Source organism: Myotis yumanensis, unplaced genomic scaffold (assembly GCF_028538775.1).
Source record: "Myotis yumanensis isolate MYYU_CA2020_CCGP unplaced genomic scaffold, mMyoYum1.0.hap1 SCAF_3, whole genome shotgun sequence".
Lineage (NCBI taxonomy): Eukaryota > Metazoa > Chordata > Mammalia > Chiroptera > Vespertilionidae > Myotis > Myotis yumanensis.
In genome coordinates this window covers 30,938,476-30,955,893 of record NW_027223754.1, presented here as the reverse complement: position 1 = coordinate 30,955,893, position 17,418 = coordinate 30,938,476, and the positions used below count along the sequence as shown (strand labels likewise).

General features: G+C 48.7%; 2 protein-coding genes across 7 annotated transcripts in view; one reads left to right on the top strand and one right to left on the bottom strand.

The window, feature by feature from the left end:
* NAXD (NAD(P)HX dehydratase) overlaps positions 1 to 2,025 on the top strand; it is a 36,375-nt gene extending 34,350 nt beyond the window's left edge. For all 5 annotated transcript variants that reach the window (XM_070408596.1, XM_070408597.1, XM_070408593.1 and 2 more), the window contains one exon: positions 484 to 2,025. In XM_070408596.1, coding sequence (XP_070264697.1) covers positions 484 to 634 — 151 coding nt within the window. In that variant the 3' untranslated portion in view covers positions 635 to 2,025. The remainder of the gene's footprint in view (positions 1 to 483) is intronic.
* Positions 2,026 to 3,104: 1,079 nt separating this feature from the next.
* CARS2 (cysteinyl-tRNA synthetase 2, mitochondrial) overlaps positions 3,105 to 17,418 on the bottom strand; it is a 35,289-nt gene continuing 20,975 nt past the window's right edge. Inside the window, exons 8-15 of one of the 2 annotated variants that reach the window (XM_070408591.1) lie at positions 17,009 to 17,142; positions 14,854 to 14,921; positions 10,159 to 10,225; positions 8,638 to 8,776; positions 7,784 to 7,907; positions 6,944 to 7,042; positions 3,788 to 3,994; positions 3,105 to 3,297 (exon numbers count right to left, since the gene is read on the bottom strand). In XM_070408591.1, coding sequence (XP_070264692.1) covers positions 3,229 to 3,297; positions 3,788 to 3,994; positions 6,944 to 7,042; positions 7,784 to 7,907; positions 8,638 to 8,776; positions 10,159 to 10,225; positions 14,854 to 14,921; positions 17,009 to 17,142 — 907 coding nt within the window. In that variant the 3' untranslated portion in view covers positions 3,105 to 3,228. The remainder of the gene's footprint in view (positions 3,298 to 3,787; positions 3,995 to 6,943; positions 7,043 to 7,783; positions 7,908 to 8,637; positions 8,777 to 10,158; positions 10,226 to 14,853; positions 14,922 to 17,008; positions 17,143 to 17,418) is intronic. The other variant, XM_070408590.1, reaches the window with a different exon arrangement.

Genomic DNA, 17,418 nt, shown 5'->3' with positions numbered 1-17,418 from the left:
CACCTGGAAAAGCAGTGTCGGGCCTGTGAGGTTGCAGCACACCTGGCAGGCAGGGAGCAGTCCCCAAACGGGTCCATGTGTGCACATGGGAAGGAGCGACAGCGGAAGTCTAGCAATGTTAGGAAGAACCTGCATTCTCAGATTGGGAATATTCCCTACTTCTAAACGCTCATCAACAAGTCCTGGTCTGGTTTTCACCAGGGAAAATGCTTTGTTCTAACCTTCCTCCAGTTGGATAGGTATTTTTGATATGACTTTTGTTAGGGAATATCAGTATCAGAGGATTAATGGTTATTTTAACTGTAGTATAGCTGCCTTATGCCTCAGTGGTATATCAGACGAGAAGTTGCCAATTTGGGGTCTCAGAGTGGAAACAGGAAGGAAATCAGTGCCTTGGTGTCTTCAGGTCCCTGATGTCTGACAAAGCCGTGGAGGGAGGACTTCCACCTCCCACAGCGCCTTGCTAATGTGTCTGCCCTGCAGTTTCAGCCCTCTCCTCGTGGCTGCCTTTGGTGCGTGCTCCCTCACAAGGCAGTGCAACCACCAAGCCTTCCAGAAGTATGGCCGCTCCACCACTACCTCGGACATGATCGCAGAAATCAGACCTGCATTCAACAGACTCTTTGAAACCTGAGCTGATGCAAACGAGAAGAAAGTGAGCACCATGGTGGGAGAAATAGCATTTGTAATGGGAAAGGCCACGTCCATATGTCTGAATCTTCTGGGTACCGGAGCAGCACAGGCTGCTTAGGAGGCTTGGAGTCTAGGCTACATGGGTGGATGTAGAGAATGTAAGAATTGGGAATGAGCAATTTTTGGCTAAATTAATACGCAATTTGAGACATTATGACACTAAACAAAGTACTCCCAGCAATAACAAAAACATGGGGAATCATTTGAAAATGAGAAAGTCTTTAACCAATTCAACTGAATTTGTAGGCATTTGTGCAAGAAGTTCTCCTTATTAGATAGTTCTCTCAAAGGGATCCAGCCATTTGTTTCCAAATAGCTTTGAGAATAATGAGATTTGCTTTTTTTAAATTGAGATCCACCAAAGGATGTGGCATTTACTTTAGCTAATTTTTATTTTCCAAACTGTGATTATGTTGAAAAGGTCTGGGCAGAAATACTAAGTACTGGCTGTTTGGGTTAATTGGTTAAAGTATTCAGAATAATCAGTAATCAGTTTGACCTTGGAAATTTTTTTGGAGGTACCATGGGAAAATCCAAGAAGGAAACTTAATGGGACACTGATACTTGAATGCCCTGGTGGGAGCTCTGGAATACCTTGTATCTTACACTTGCACTTTTTCATGCCTGTGCACACAAGTATGTGTGGTGGCTGGCGGGGCCCAGCAGAGTGTGCATGAGTGGGTGGGGTGCCATGTTCCTGATGTGGCTGGCCACTGGTATGTTCTCTTGGGAGGACAGCTTCAGGATGATGGGGCCCTGGGGGGACTGAACAGAGCATAACAGTAGGCTTTCTGGGTTGAAAATGGGGGAAATGGGTGGGTATGTCCTCAGGAAGATTTAGATTCCATTAAAGAAGTTGATATATCTGAAATCGTTGTAAATGAGATGTTTTATTGTCTTGTTAGCCTCTGGTTCACTTTTGTTTGGTTGTGTGGGGTGTTTTCTTAGTGGCCTGAGAGACTTGTTTTTGTCGCCATTTCTCCGTGGGGGTTTTGGTTCCTAACACATGCATTTGAGTGTTCTCTTACTGTTTAGTAATGCTGGTTCCTTTAAAAGTCTGTCTGCCCTGATGATTACAGATATGTCACCCCAAACAGATCTTACTTTCTTTAAACCAGCCATGAACTTTTAATTATTAAAAGGGAGACCTGGTTTATTTCAATGTAGAGTTTTATTTATTTTTTTCTTAAGTAGCCAAAACCCATCTTTCAGCTTCCTAAGTTGAGGACATCGTTAGGTATTAGGGACATAAACATATATAAGCTTATCTATCTAATGTTTTTTTTACCAGTGCTTTACCAATATTACTAAAGTAAATAATTTGAAGCATAAGCCTGAAATGTCATCATTTCTTTACATATAAATGAAATTTAGCAGTCATAGGAACTATTCTTGTGTATTTGTTACTTAAGTTTTTGCTCTGAGTACAAAATATCTGCTTAAAAGGGGGAGATAGGATATACCCAAGTAGCCAGGGACTGATACTTTTAAATGAAGTTAGTAATTGCTTCCTTGTTCTTCTGTAAACCCGAGCATCCTCACAAGCCCAGCTAAGGACACTTATTGGCAGCTTCCCTGAGACCAGGAAAGCAGCACCGAACTGCTGGTGGGCAAGTTAGGCATCCGGCCAACAGGGGACAGTCTGCTTCCCCAGTACTGATTCGACCTGTTTGGATGTCTCTCTGTAAAGGGCCTGCCTGCCACCTGGGTCTGCACTCTGTCATGCACTATGCACTACTTGAGTCACTTTTAGCGTGTCAGCTTCCAAACAGGTTTCCTTATCTATAGAAGAGAAATGCCTTTGAGGGTCATGAATGTCAATGACAAAGTAAACATGGCTGCAGAGCCACACCAAGCTATCCACAACTCTGCCTAGTTTGTGCTTACCTGCTGCCTGAGGCTGCACCCACCCAGGACCTGAAAGGTGAGGGGACTGAGATCAGGCCAGTAAGCTCAGTCCCAGGTAGTCTGCCGTGTGCTTGAATTCCTGTTGTTGGCCTCCTCTGTCACACCTCTATGTCCTGCTCGCACCCCTGCTGTCCCACTCCTCCAGAGTGACCATCCCCCGGTTCCTCACTGCCCAGCACTTGAGGTACAGGCTGTTTCCTCCTGCTTTGGAGCAGGCAGCATGGCCAAATCCCCACAAGATCTTCTTGGGATAAGGGCTGTCCTGGAAGCTGTTGCCCTGTTGGCCCCACTCACAGGTCCCACCTACCTTCCTATGGCGTCTTCTGGGACCCCCATTTACGACTTACATTCCTGGGCTCTGGCTCAGGGACACAGGCTGGTTAGGTTATATCACAGATGATAATGTTGGCTGATTTAACTAAACTGCACTTGAGTCTGTGGCTGTTGGTACTATAAAGAAATCCATTTTTAAACATAGTTACTAACACACCAATGGAATGATATCAGTTTGACTTATTTTAATGTTGACTAAATAGTCACAATGGAAAACTTTAATGTAAAGCTTCTATAGGGACTTAAGCAAGCACAGAGCCGCATTGTGAGCCTGTGGTTCCGCTTCACGCATCCTCAGCTCCCAGGTTTGTGGTCTTCTGACCTCTGACCCAGCAGTTCCCATGTGGATGTGCTGCTTCTGTCCTGGGGGTGGGGGAGGAAAAAGGTCCCGGCTGAGCAGGCTCAAGGAGTAAATGGGTGAGAGAGTCAGGAGGCACTGCCTGCTGTGTCCACAGGTCTGGGCCACACTAGGGGAAGCAGCTGGATGCTTAGAAACGGTCAGCTGCTGCCTTCCATTGTCAGGCTGGGGCAAGGCCACTTGGGGCAGGAAAGGATTGGGCAGGAGCACAGGTCTGCTCTGCTCTGTGAGCACCCTGGTGCTTGAGTACACATGTCCCAGGGCCGCAGTCTCCCTCCAGTTTCTGACTCTACCCTCTCCCAGGTCCCTCCACCTCGGTGTCCTCTTGGCTCTGGCCCCATTCCCTTCCTTTTCGTCACAGGATGGGTATCTGTGTTCACAAGCAGCATCAGCGCAGGGGATGTCTGAGCTTGGACCCTCCCCCATGTTTTCGTGATGCCAGCATCTCAGGGTGGTCATCCCCATTGTCACTGGGCCTCGGTGGCAGTGGCTCACCTTAATACTGATGCCGTGAGCGGCAAGGTCCTGGCGCAGGGTGTCACATGCCTCCAGCAGGGGCTGCCTCTCTAGGAGCTGCTGCCGCCGGGCTTCCTTGGTAGCCTCTCCCGTAGCCAGAGCGAACTGCCGGACCTTGAGCCGGAATCGGACCAACTCCTCCACCACACTGTGCAGTGTGGCTGAGCCGCTGTCCCCTGAAACAAACTGCACCAGGCAGAGTAGTATAGCCAGTGAGATTCTGCTAGCAGCCCAGACAGCTGTGCCTGGCTGATGGGACCAGTGAGTTCTGTGCTAAGCCATCCAGCATGTATCCCCCCTATACCCCCCAGGCACTGAGGGGAACTCTTGGCTGGCTGCTCTCACCGGTCTGGGAAGAGAGGCTGTGAGGTTCCGGGCTATTAGCAAGTCTCCACTTTCCTCTCCTGAATGTCTCTCTCACCCAGGCACAGTCCCTAATGCCACTCAGTGCACCCACCACAGGCTTCAGAGTAATCTCAGGGCCAGGCCTACAGCAGGCCTTCCTGCCTCCAATCCTGGACTCACATAAACAAGCTAGGAGCAGATGCTCCACAGATGTGCCAGCATCTAAACATGGTTCGTTTATCTATTCACTAGGCAGAGTCTAGAAGTCTAAGCCTTATTGACCAGTGAAACCCAATCTATTCACTCTAACCAAGTATTTGAAACTGTAGACACGTGACTCACACACAGTTCTCACTGGACAGTTGTAAACCAAGTCTCGGTGCACAGCTGGAGACATTTCAACAAGTCAAATGGGATTTACACCACTCCAAGTTGCCAGAAGTCCTCCCCCTTCTACACAATTCCTTCCTCCGTAATGGAGAAGGGATCGGAGTGGCCATTGTGTTCACATGTGTAAAAGAAGAAACAGAACCCACAACCTTTTACTTTTGGGTCAGACTTCTTAACACATTTCGTACCGCTTAGTTTTCTCGTGTTTCGCGCGCCATCTGTTAAGGACCGCTCACGAGTGTTCTTGTTTTTCACGCCAATGGAAAAAGGAGCAAATCTAGATACTTACGTAAATTTTGTTTGGTCCCTCTTCATAGAGGAAAATGCTTTACGCAGTACCATACGTTTAAAAAGTACTAGGAACTTTAATTGTTTAATTGTTTTTGTAAACAAAAATGTTATAATTATTGAAAAACAACACCTAAAGTGCATTATGATGGTATAACTAACGTGCAGTTTGCCCAAAAATGTGCGGTCCCTGGTGTATGTCTTAGAGATTTCTATGCGGTACACAATGTGTTAAACCTCATAGGTCCTTAATTATTGCTTTGCACCAAGTCAGCAATAGGCCATTTCTCCGAGGAGTCTGGTAAAGATAATTCTTGTTATAAAACCATGATCCTCCCCCCCCCCCCCCCCCCCCCCGCCCCTTACCCCCAGAAAAATAGTCCAAAGTGGGCTCCAGTGTCAGCCCTTGAGGTGGGGAGGTGAAGGAGCTATTTCTGACAAGGGCCAGGCACACAACTTGGCCAAGTCTGCCTTTTCCTATTCAGTAACTGATTCTGGGGCATCTCATGTGAAAATTAATACAGACCTTGCAAAAACTTGGTCACCACAGGCCAGTCACTTTTGTCTGAACTGGCTGATGGCCCCTGGACTGCTCAGGAAAGGACATTAAGTCTACCAAGTAACTGACATCTATTACTAAAGCAAACCTGGGAATTATCACAAAGACACTGCAACTTGTTTTAAGGTCAGAAATTCACTGTACTTAAAGTTTGTGAGATGTGCCCCAGCTCACGGGATGACCCCAGATCACAGCAGGTGGGCAGCTAGGAGCCAGGCTTCCATGACTCCCACCTCCAGCCGAGCCCCCCAAGTGGTGGGCTCCCCCTAGTGCCAGGCAGCTGAGCTAACAGGGCAGTCCCCACCCCTTCAAAGCAGTGAGCAGCTGTCCCATGCCCCAGCCCAATGGCAGCAGCAGAACCTGGCGGAGCTGTAAAGGAACCTGGGAGGAGAGGTGATTCCAGTGCCGGTGATGGTCACTCCCACCTGCAGTCCGACCATTTCCCGTTAACAACCTGTTCACATGCAGTGTTGTCTAAAATGGCTCTTTTAGCCTTTAACTTTCCCATCCTCAACAGACCTAAAGGCATTATGTGAAGCAGAGCAAGATAGGCTCTGTGGAGAGGTGGAGGGCCCCAGAGCCCTGTGGAGTGTCCATGCAGAGGGCAGCCTGCTGAGGGGACAGCCTCGGGTGCAAAGGGTGTCCAGGCAGGGATGGGAGTCAGCTCCAGTGAGTGAGGGGGGTGTCCCACAGTGGGAGGCTGACTCTGTACTGGGAGAATACCTAAGGAAATACGTTTAGGGTACTGGAAAGCAGGCTTCTCACTGTCACTTTTGTATGGAAAGTGAGGAAAGCAGAATGAACCCTTTACTGGGAACCAGAATTGAAGTGTTGGTGGTAACCCCTGGGTTTTAGTCAAGATAGAGCGATACAGAAATGAACTTGGATATCGTGCACACAGTATGCCCACACTCATCTCCCTCTCTGCCCACCAAGGGCCCGGAGCAGCTGAGGCCCAAGCACAATGAGCATGCCTAGCACTTAGGTCTACCTTCTGACCACCTTTCTCTAAGAGCAACCAGGTCCCTCAGAGACATGGCCGATGCCTGGCTTGGTGCAGAGTAAGTACCAGACAAGGCCAACAGCTGAAAGCACCCCAAGTCCTGAATAGACTCTGCCCCCAAAGGGCTCATGGGGAGAATGGGGAGCCCAAGGGGCTGGGGCTGGACAGCTCCTGTTTGTAGGAGACACACTGAGGGCAGCTTGGCTGGCAGCTTACTCTCAGGTGGCTCAGGAAAAATGTTCTTACGGTACAGCTGTCTGTACATTTTGAGATTCTTTCTAAACAAAAAACACAGTAAAAATAAATAAATAAATACGAGTGTGTACAGAACTGATGACACACCACTCTAGCTAAAATGTGCTGTTGCTTCTTAGAATTGTTGCAGTTTCAGTTAAGATATTAGCTCTGAGTGTTGACTTTTTAAGGAATGTAATGTACTTTTGAGCACATAAATTGGCATTTACAAGTATCCATTAAAGGGGAAAAATGGTTCTTATTGGATTGGCTTGTAAATATCCCACCACTGAGGACTGAAAAGAGAAGGGTGTACCTGTTGTTCTGCCAGAGAAATTCCAACCGTCTCAAAAAATTGCTCAACGTAGGAGATGATGGAGCCGAACACAGCAGGGCTCCTGGGACCGCCAGGCTCCTGTGACAGATGACCCAGAGAAGACTCTTTAAAGGCAACGGTGTAACAGGTCACTTCTGCCTGCTGTGCCTCCATGCGGACAAGCTGGCAGGGGGCCCTGGACTAACTGCTGGAGCTGCCACTCTGCAAGCCAGACGACCTGGGTCAGTAACTTAATCCTGCACCTGAGCCCGCCCACCTAGAATATGGGGATGTTATGGTCTGAACGCTTGTGTCCCCCCAAATGCATACATGGAAACCTAGCCCCCAGCATGATGGTGGTCTCAGGAGACGGGGTCTTTGGGAGGTCACTGGGTCATGAGGGTAGAGCCTCAGGAGTGGGGTGACACCAAGGCCCAGAAAATGGACAGGTCGGGTGGGCACAGAGTGAGTCAAGGTCCCAACATAGGGCTTCCTCCCACATTTCACGTTTTAGCAGTGAACTCAGCTTCTCCGAGCGAACAGGGGGGCTGCGTGCTCCTGCATTAGCCAGCACGCAGTGCGGCTCTCAGTGTGCTGGGACCTCCGTGCCCACATAAGCCGCACCTACTGCTTGGGGCTCTGGGAGGCGGTGCCTCCTGCAGGGCCAGCAGGGCAGGCCCCATTCGGCTGAAGCAGCTTCAGGAACTTAGGGAAGGTCAGGAGAGGCCTGGAAGCCACCGGTTGTGGGAGATGGTTACCTGAGAGAGTTGGGAAGTGGCATCTGTTCTTTATGAGGGAAAACCAACCAAACAAAAACCCTACTTTGGCCACTGGAGTTACCTTAGTGACCACCTTCAGCTGTCTGTTCGCCTGGTGAATGAGATCCAAGACGGCATCCACTGCCCCAGGCGTGTCAAAGTCGTCTGCCAAGGCGGCCTTCACAGCAGCCTGTGTGTGGTTGAGCCTTAGATGAGAAACACGTGTCACTCACAGCCAACAGCAGGTGGCCTCCCTCTGGCGGAGCAGGCTTGTGTCCCACTCCCACCCCAGCAGCCCTCTCTTCTTTCCTCCCATCAGCCCCTCCAGCGCAGTCTCCATGGTGGTCATCCTCTCCCTTTCCTCCCCAGCCCACAAGGACACTCAGGCCCCCTGGGCCTTCCTCTCTCATGTGTGGTCTCACCCTCACACCCACTACCTGTCACAAGGCTTTACCTCATCTAACTCGCTGCTGCCCCTCTTTACTGGAGGTAAAGGCCCCACTTGCTTTGGATCCGCCCCTTCTCCGGGCCTGGGGCAGGACTGGGTTTGGGCCACCCTGCAGCTGGGCAGGCCCTGGGACCAGTTCTGGCCATTGTGAGAAGCAGCGTCCACATCTGGGCCAGAGTGTTAAATCATGGAGGCAAAGCCCTGGAGCCCCCTCTTCCCTCTGGCCTGGCACCTGCCTCACCCTCGTAGTGACAGGGGCTCCTCTGTTCAGTTCACACTAATAAATACCAGCGGGAAAAACCATCCTGGCACGTTTACAACCTTCACAGCCACCCACAGGCGGACCACAGACCTGCCCGAGGCCACAGAGCCTGAGGGACCTTCCCACCAGCACTCAAGTAGCCTTAGTCTCCAAAAGCCTCGCTTCCCTCCAGGCAGCCCCGCGCTGGCGCCCAGGGCCCTCTGGGCAGGTCTGGGAGAGCACCCACCTCTCCCACAGCACGTCTTCCCTGATGGGGCCGCACACCAGCTGCCCCTTCATGTAGGCCCGAGCATCCTGGGCAAACGCGGCCACGGCCCGGAGGAGGTGCTGAGCTTCCTGCATGGTGCTGTCGCTGTAGTCCACAGCTGAGGAAGGGGGAAGGATTAGCTGAGGGTGCTCGTCGAGCGTGCCCACACCTGCAGACTCAGTTTCTTAGCCAGGCCGTCCTCACGCTACTCCAGAAACCCAGCAGTGGAGCGGGGACAGCTGCCCCCTATCCTGCACCTCCCTGAGGCCTGAACCACGCAGACCAGTCTGTCCTGACTCGGGTATCTCATCACCTCAGAAGAAACATGAAAAACCTCTCCCTATACATTTTGGCTGAGGGGGCCCATTCTCGCTGACAGATGGACAGACAGCTGACTCTGGAAACAGAAACATTCACTTGGGTACCTGACGCAGCTCAAAGACCACCTGGTGCTATGAGGAGAGGGAGAGGATTAGACCTCGAACTCAGCGTGGTAGAGCACGTGAAGACAGATTTAAGAACTCCCACCTGGGCCAGCCCACCTGAGCCACTGGACACCACGTCCAGGCCCCCACAAAAGGCACAGCCAGAGGGATAGACGTGTCAGCTGCTCCCCAAGTGGTGGGGGCCAGTGTCCTGGGTATCGTGCCTCAGTACCACAGATCTGGGGGCAAAAACAGCAATTTCTTCTCTTGCAGCTCTGGGGGTAAAAACAACTGAAATCAAGGGGTCAGCCGGGCCTACCCTTTCCAAAGGTCCTCAGGGAGGGTCCTGCCTTGTCTCTTGCAGCTTCTGCTGGCCCAGACGTTCTTGGACTGTGGCTGCATCACCCCAATCTCTGCTTCCCTGGTCACATGGTTGTGCCCAGTGCACAGGCTGAGGAGCCCACCTACCCCCAAAGGGCACCTGCTCCTGCGGGGCCATAGACACCGGCGCCATCTTACTGTCACAGTGGTCAAGTCAGGCAGGGCAGTGCCGGGTGTCCCCAAACCTGGCCTTCCAGAGAGAAGAGGAGACCTCTGGCCCTAGGGACAGGGTGCTAGACATCCCCATCCCCCTCACCCCACCTCCACTACGAGCATCACACAGCGCAGCACAGCAGGGCCTGCCTGCCCTGAGTGGGACGCATTTGAGGGCTCCTGGTTCCGTCCCTGTGTGAGCACGGCCGGTCCAATTGTGTTCATGGAGCAGGAAGTGGAGGGCACTCCGGGGCCCAGACCCCATAGAGGGGGAGGGAAGGGGAGTGGACGGGGAGGGCTGACTGGAAACCCATGGCCTCCGTAAGCTTCAGGAACCTTCTGGCCAAGTGCTGGTATTATGCAATAGTGCATCCTCGGGCTTACTTTCTGAGCCCAAGCCTTAGGGGATGAACAACCACACTAACAAGACGGTGCTTATTACTCAGCCAGTACTTTGGTATTCCCCACACTGTCAGAGTAGTCTCTCCCAGCTGCACACAGCAGACGCTGTGACCATCCCCCAAAGGCCCTGTCGGCTCACCTGACCGGTAGCTGCTCCGCAGGCAGAAGAGCCGGAAGACGTCGGGGGAAAATGTCTTCAGAAAGTCCTGAGAGAGAGAGATGCGGGAGAGATGTATGGGTGCTTGTCTTTCCCATTTGCATCACTCAGAGGTGAGTTCTCACACGTCAAGCAATCAGGAATGTTATGAAAAGCTTTGTTTTGCCTTCAAACTCTTAGCACTTTCCCTGCAATTTCCCTGCTGACTGTCCACATTCAGTCCCAGCGTCTGTGGGAAAGGCCGAGAGGAGAGGCCCGTCAGCCTGGAGTCCCGCTCCACCAGGCGCATTGGGAGTCTGCTCTGCTGATGGCCTGGGAGCCTTCACCACGGCACTGTTTTCTCACCCTCGTCATGGCCACCCAGCAGCCTGGGAACCACAGAGAATCTGTGCTCATGAAGGGACACAGGGAGGAGGAGGCACGCACAGCTCCTGGCTGAGTGAGAGGGACAGGCTCCCAGGAGCAGGAAGGAGACAGTCCAGAAAGGTTGGCTGTGGTAACGTCAGAACAAGCAACATCCATGCCCAGGTCATTCTCTCCGGTGACACTGAACTTGAAGCAGGTATGTTTCTCAAAGAATAAACCATCCTGCCTCTGATAAAAGTGAATGTAAAATAGCTCTGGCCAGTTTTGCTCAATGGCTAGAGCATTGGCCTGCAGACCAAAGGGCCCCGGTTTCGATTCTGGTCAAGGGTACATACCTCAGTTGCAGGCTCCTCCCTGGCCTGGGGTCTGGTCAGGGTGCATGCAGGAGGCAACCAATCAATGTTTCTTTCACATCGATGTTTTTCTTTCTCTCTGTCTTTCCCTCTCTCTTCCACTCTCTCTAAAAATCAATGGAAAAATATCCTTGGGTGAGGATTAAAAGAAAAAAAGTAAACATAGAATAAAAGCCCAATTGGTATCACCCTCTCGGTTATTTCCACAATGTCTGCATAAAGAAGTGAAAATTTTCATATCAGAAAGGATAACATGGGGAAACGTATCAGAAATCATTAAGACAGCACCATGTTCAACAAAACCTCTCTCTGGTGGTCAGTGGAAAGTTCTGCATGATTTTAAAGGGATAAGACACGGGGTGAGGGAGGAAGGGGAGAAAGGGCCCAACCTCACGACGGGTTCCAGTGTGGCCCCAGGAAAGACACTAGGACTCTGCTTGGCCCAACCAGGCCACCCACAGTGACCGTGCCACCGACTGACCAATGCTGGGCACCGAGGGAAACGGGCTCCGAGAGGAGTGTTTGAAACCTCAGAGAGTTAAAGGAGACGTTCTCAGCCCTTCTGTACACCTGCCCACCCCTTTCTGTCCAATGGTATCTCTGGCCTTCCCTTGGCAACAGCAACCAGCATGCTACAGATAGGAGGAAACACCTGGCCTGGACCCCGTGCCAGGCTTGTGGGGGTGGGGGGGCTCTCGGGGGTTTAAGGATGCTGTTTAGAAAGTAGCCCAGGCAGGAGCATCTGCTCTGGCTACGTGCTGGCTTTGGTGCAGGGACTTACACTAAGGGGACACCTGGGCACATGAGTAGGTTAGACAAGGTCTCACCTGCTGGAAACACTGTCAAGAATTAAAAAAAAAAAAAAGGTTTAGCTCAATAGTTGCATACACAAAAATTATAATTCTCAAAAAAAACCTAAAACTTGATCTACCATATAATCCAGCAATTCCGCTTCTGGGTATAAATCCAAAGGAAACAAAAGCAGTATCTCAAGGAGATATTTGCACTCCAGTAGCAATAAACACACTAGGTGCTCAGATCTCGGTTCAAAGTTCCATTTCCCCACAAAGGCAGCGAGGCACCTCGGAGAAATGGCCGGTCTGGGAGGATGCAAAGGTGATCAGGGCCGAAAGCAAGGATGCAGGCGAGACACGAGCCCAGGACACAGGAGCCCTCCCTGTCCAAATGTGAGATAATCTCAGCACAAAAAGGATAAAGACTGAGTTGATAATACACAAAGTAAATCCTTAGGTCTGTAGTGACACTGCAAAGAAACAGAGAAAGACAGACAAAAACCCTTTCTTTAAAGGGGAATGCTAACTAGTAAATGTAAAGAAGCAACAGAATGAGGCCAGCACAACTGCAAGAATCAATGAAAGGAGCACCAAGGTGGAGCACACCAAGGATGCCAAACCTGCAGGGCAGAAGGCTGTTGGGAACAAGATACTGACATGACATTATCTCGCAGGTTCTCGAGATTCACAAAAAGGAAACATCTCTACAGCAGACATTGTGGCCATCCCCTAGCCAAGCAGTCAAATTTATCATCACTGGGTCCCACAGTCTGACGCTGTGATCCCAGAGGAAGTCCACAGCACCACTGATGGAGTGTTTCCGCCAAGCAGATTTGACCTAAATGGAATCAGCCTTGAGACCTCACTTCCAGTTACAGGAAATACAGGAGCTAGAAGAACAAGTTAAATGACACCACAAAGCAACAGGCAAATTCCAGATGTGGGGTGTTCAGAAAAAGCCTGGTTTCTTCAAAAAGTCAATGCCACAGGGAAAATAAAAGTAGAGAGACTGTTGTAGAGTAGAAGCCTAAACAGAACACCCTTAAAAAATAAGCAAATCCTGTCACACTCTACAACACAGATGAACCTTGAGAACATTATGCCAAGTGAAATCAGCCAGTCACAAATGACAAACACTCTATGATCCCACTTATATGAGGTGCCCAGAGCGGTCAGTCATGGAAACGGGAAGTAGAATGGTGGGGGTAGGGGCAGGGGAGGGGAAAGGGGGATATGTTCACTGGGTGCAGAATTTCAGTTTCGCAAGATGGAAAAGTTCTGGAGATCTGTCACACAACCATGTGAACATAATACACTACTGAACTGTACACATAAACACGGTTAACATGTAGATCTTACGTAATGTGTTTTTTACCACTATTAAAAACAATTTTTTTTAAAGCCTAAGACACAACATTCAAATGCAGTGCATAAACCTTGATTGGATCCTGGTTAAAAAATAAAGCTGTAAAAGACATTGGGGTAAATGCAGAAATCAAAATATGGGTTAGATAATTGGTATTGTTAAGAAATTATTGCTTAGGAAGGAGGGGAATGGGTGGAGGTGAAAGAGGGTATGGGGGGGATAAATGGTGATATAAAAAAAAACAGAAAAGAAATTGCTAACTTTTTAGGTGTTTAGGTTACGTAGGAAAGCATCCTTATTTTTAAGAGTTGCATGCAGAAAAGAATTCTCATGATGTCTACATGTATTTTCTAATGGTTCAGGACAATAACACACACAAATACTAAACTCTTAAGTCTACATGGTGAGTATATAAGTATTTCTTTTAACTTTTCTGTATGTTTGAAAGTTTGTATAAGATAATATTAGACATTTCTATTTATGTAAAATACATAAAAGACTATTTTTGAGGAGCACACCCCTTTTGGTTTATTATAAATCTGGTGGGAATAGCTTCAGTGGTTGGTATTTAGGTGATGAAGGGCTGTTTACTATCCTTGTAAACTAAATTGGGCATTATAGACCCCAAGACAAGGGAGGATCAAGATGTGTTTAAGTATTCTATTAGTGCCCTCGATTACCATTCATACGGAAATTCACACTTCAGCCTGCATTTCTACAACACAATGAAATTTTCCAGGAAAGGTAAGAAGCCAGCAAAAAGCAAAAATCAGTCAATCAAACAAACAAACCCAAAGCTACACTAGATAGGAGGGGGCTGGTGATGGAACAGAGGGACAAAAACAGGGGAAGGAATCCAGCAAATGTAATTCAAAAGATAAAATCATCAAGGGCGGGGGAAAAAAAAAGACATATGTAATACTCTTTGTAATACTTGAAGCAATAAAACAATTAAAAAAAAAAACATGATTGGAGCTGCACTGGAGAAAAAAAAAAGGCGGGGGGAGGAAGAAGTCCACCACTAAAGCCAACAGCCCTGGCTGGTGTGGCTCAGTTGGGCGTCTACCCGTGCACAGAAGGGTTACTGGTAGGATTCCTGGTTAGGGCACATGCCCAGGTTGCAGGCTCAATCCCCAGTACAGGGCGTGCAAGAGACTGCTGATTAATGTTTCCCTCTCTCCCTCTCCCTTTCTCCCTAAATATCAATAAAAGCCAACAGAAAACAGTGGAGAGCCACACAAGAAGAGAGAACAGGAAATAGAGAAATACCACTGTGCACTTTTCAGAAAAAGGAAAAAGAAGAGAGAGAGAGTATTTAGCCCCAGCTGGTTTGGTTCAGTGGATAGAGCGTCAGACTGTGGAATGAAGGGTCCCAGGTTCGATTCTGGTCAGGGCCACATGCCCAGGTTGCAGGCTCAGTCCCCAGTTGGGGGCGTGCAGGAGGCAGCCGGTCAGTGATTCTCATCATTGATGTTTCTATCTCTCTCTCTCCCTCTCTGAAATCAATAAAAAGAAAATGAAAAAAAAAGAGTATTTAGACCCGGAAGTAGGAGTAGCCCCTTAGGGCCATGGGGAAAGGGGGGCCAGGGAAACTGGGAATCAGAGATTTGGGGTCACATATACAAGGTTCCTGGAGGGTTGACGGTGGGCGATTTGGGGAAAACTTCTATCCACATGTACATGGGTGTTTGCATATTGGAGAGAGCAGCACTTTTCAGGGGGAAAAAAAAAGAGTATTTAGTCCCAGCTGGTTTAACAAGGTTCAGCAAGCTGGCAGCAACACAGAAAAGCACATTACCTTAATAGTGATGTAGTTTTTCAGTGATTTGGACATTTTTTCTTCTTTGCCTTTTACATGCAAATGTCCTGAGGAGAAAAAACACACACAGTCATTCACTCTGCATGGGGGGGAAGAGAGGGACTGCTCCGTCCCATCTGTACAGGGGAAGGAGGTAAAGTGGGCGCTTCTCCAGCAGGTGCCTGAGCACAGGGCTCCGACTGCAGCTGCCCAGGTAACTGAAAGGAAACCGTAAGTGCTGCCCTCTCCAATATGCAAACACCCATGTACATGTGGATAGAAGATTTCCCCAAATCACCCACCGTCAACCCTCCAGGAAGATGGAGCCCACAGCTATGCTGGTTCAAGGGCGTCGGGTACACCCAGCCCACAGTGGGCAATGGACAGGAACCACTGCTGAGTCAGAACTCAGACAGGAACAGATGGACTGTGACACTCAGAAACAGTGCACACTCTACCCCTTTCCTGTAACTTAGAAACGACGCTTTAACCAACTCAACACCTGAAGAAATGACAAATCTCTGGTTTTGCAAACCAGGCACCCACCCGGCAATAAAAGCTGCTTACAGATGTTCAGAATTGCAGAGTGGTGCTTGCAGGTCTCTGAGAGCAATTAGATTTTCTGTTGCAACTGAATTTCACAGACTCATCAAGACCTTGGTATTACTTCACCCCCAGTATGTAAAGGGCCAGATTCATTCTCCTGTGTGTCAGGAGGCACTGCTGTTTCTTTCTCCAGGACAGGTGTGAATGTCATGGAGAAGCATAGAGTGCCTTAACAGATGGTAAAAGTCACAACAAAACACAGCAACAAAACCCCTTTCTTTCCCATTCCCACACTAGTAAAGGTAAACAAGACCTGCTGTTTTATGGCCACCAAACACCTGTCATTAGCTGAGAGCATGAAGAAGTGTTAGTACTGACTCCTAGACCCACGGTTCACCGAAGGGCACCTGCACTTCATAGTGTCCAGAGCAAACCGTGACTCCTCATGAGCATTAACTGACGCAGTGTCTGTGGAGGGATCATGCTCTGACTTCTCAGACAGTTAACACAGTGGAAGGGAAACATGAAACCAGGATCATCAGGCTTTTGCCCTTCTATTTAGGGAATCTGCCCGGCAAGGCCCTTCGCTGGCAGAAATAAAGGAGATTTGTCTACTGTTGAGTTCTATGCAGGGGAACAAAGTGGGATACTAGAGGGCAAACAGCCCATATGCTGTCCACAGCTGTTCGGCCAGTTCTGTTTCTTTTCGGACTACTGTGAGGCAGTCAGAAACGAGCTGGTCACTGCAGAGAATAGAGATGCTGGTTCCCGGGCACCTGGGGGACACAGCGAGGGTGGGTGTGCCACCCAGGACAGCTCAAGAATAAAGGAGACACTGCGGTACGTGCAGCCTCATCAGTTCACTGCCATGAAGAAAACCCAAGTGAACCCTTACTCCAGACTTTAAGCAGCCGACGGCACATTATAAAATGAGCATCTCTATATATTTCACTGGAATAACCTAGTTTCCTTAATTCAAGGACTTAAAGAAATGGTATTGTTAATGCACTGTGTTTCAGATGCTGATTATCTGCAGCTCCCAACCCTATCACTGCCAAATACCAAATACCTAAGCTGTCATTCCAAAAAGCAATGGACCGATTTGACATTGCCCCACGACCTTTGTCAAAATTTGGACATAGGAATCCTCCCGGGCATCAAAGGGAATTCCAACGCATGTGTCACAATCTGCTCCTGAGAACAGATGGCTGGTGTTAGCCAACTGTGGTTTTTGAACAGTGAAATGAGAGGCAGTGGTATTAGAGGATGGTGACAATATTATAGCTCAAAGTTGGCATATTCCTAATAATGATTACATCATACTATTTAAAACCCTCAACAGTTTTATTAGAAGGAAACTTACATAGAACAGCACTGTAAAGCCTTTTCCATATTCTTGTCATTCATATTTCAGTTCCCAAAAGGCAGACTCATTCCCATTCAAGGAAGTTCATGTCCAACTGACTGAAATTCAAAAACAATTTAGGAGACAGCTCCACTTCTTGACCTATTTTCGCTGATCTGTGTATTTCCAAATGTAACTGTTTTGTCAGTAAAAGATAAAACGGCAGGACTGAAATAGAACAATTCCTCTGAGGTCATTACTTACCAGAATGCAGGAAGTAATTTCCCCATTGCTGGCACTGATGGAAGACCTCACACTGTGCGATTTCATTCTCATGATGCGGGAAAGCTAGGTCTATGCCACCCGAGTGGATGTCCAGTTGACTTCCAAACACCAAACTGCAAGACACAGCACAGAGCCGTGAATTAATTCAATCAAACAGCGTATTTCTCCAACCCTCATCTTATATCTAACCCTTCCAGCCTTTGTGCAAGGAATAAAATAAATGGATCTCAATTTTAAATCAATACGTGTGAAAGCTTAACTGATGCAAATGGAAACCATAATTTTGTTTCTACTTCATAAAATCCCTCATCCATAGCTTTTCCTCCTACTAAAGACAATTCATAAAAATCCCTAATAGCTTTTCCTCCTAGTGAAAAAATTTAATTTTC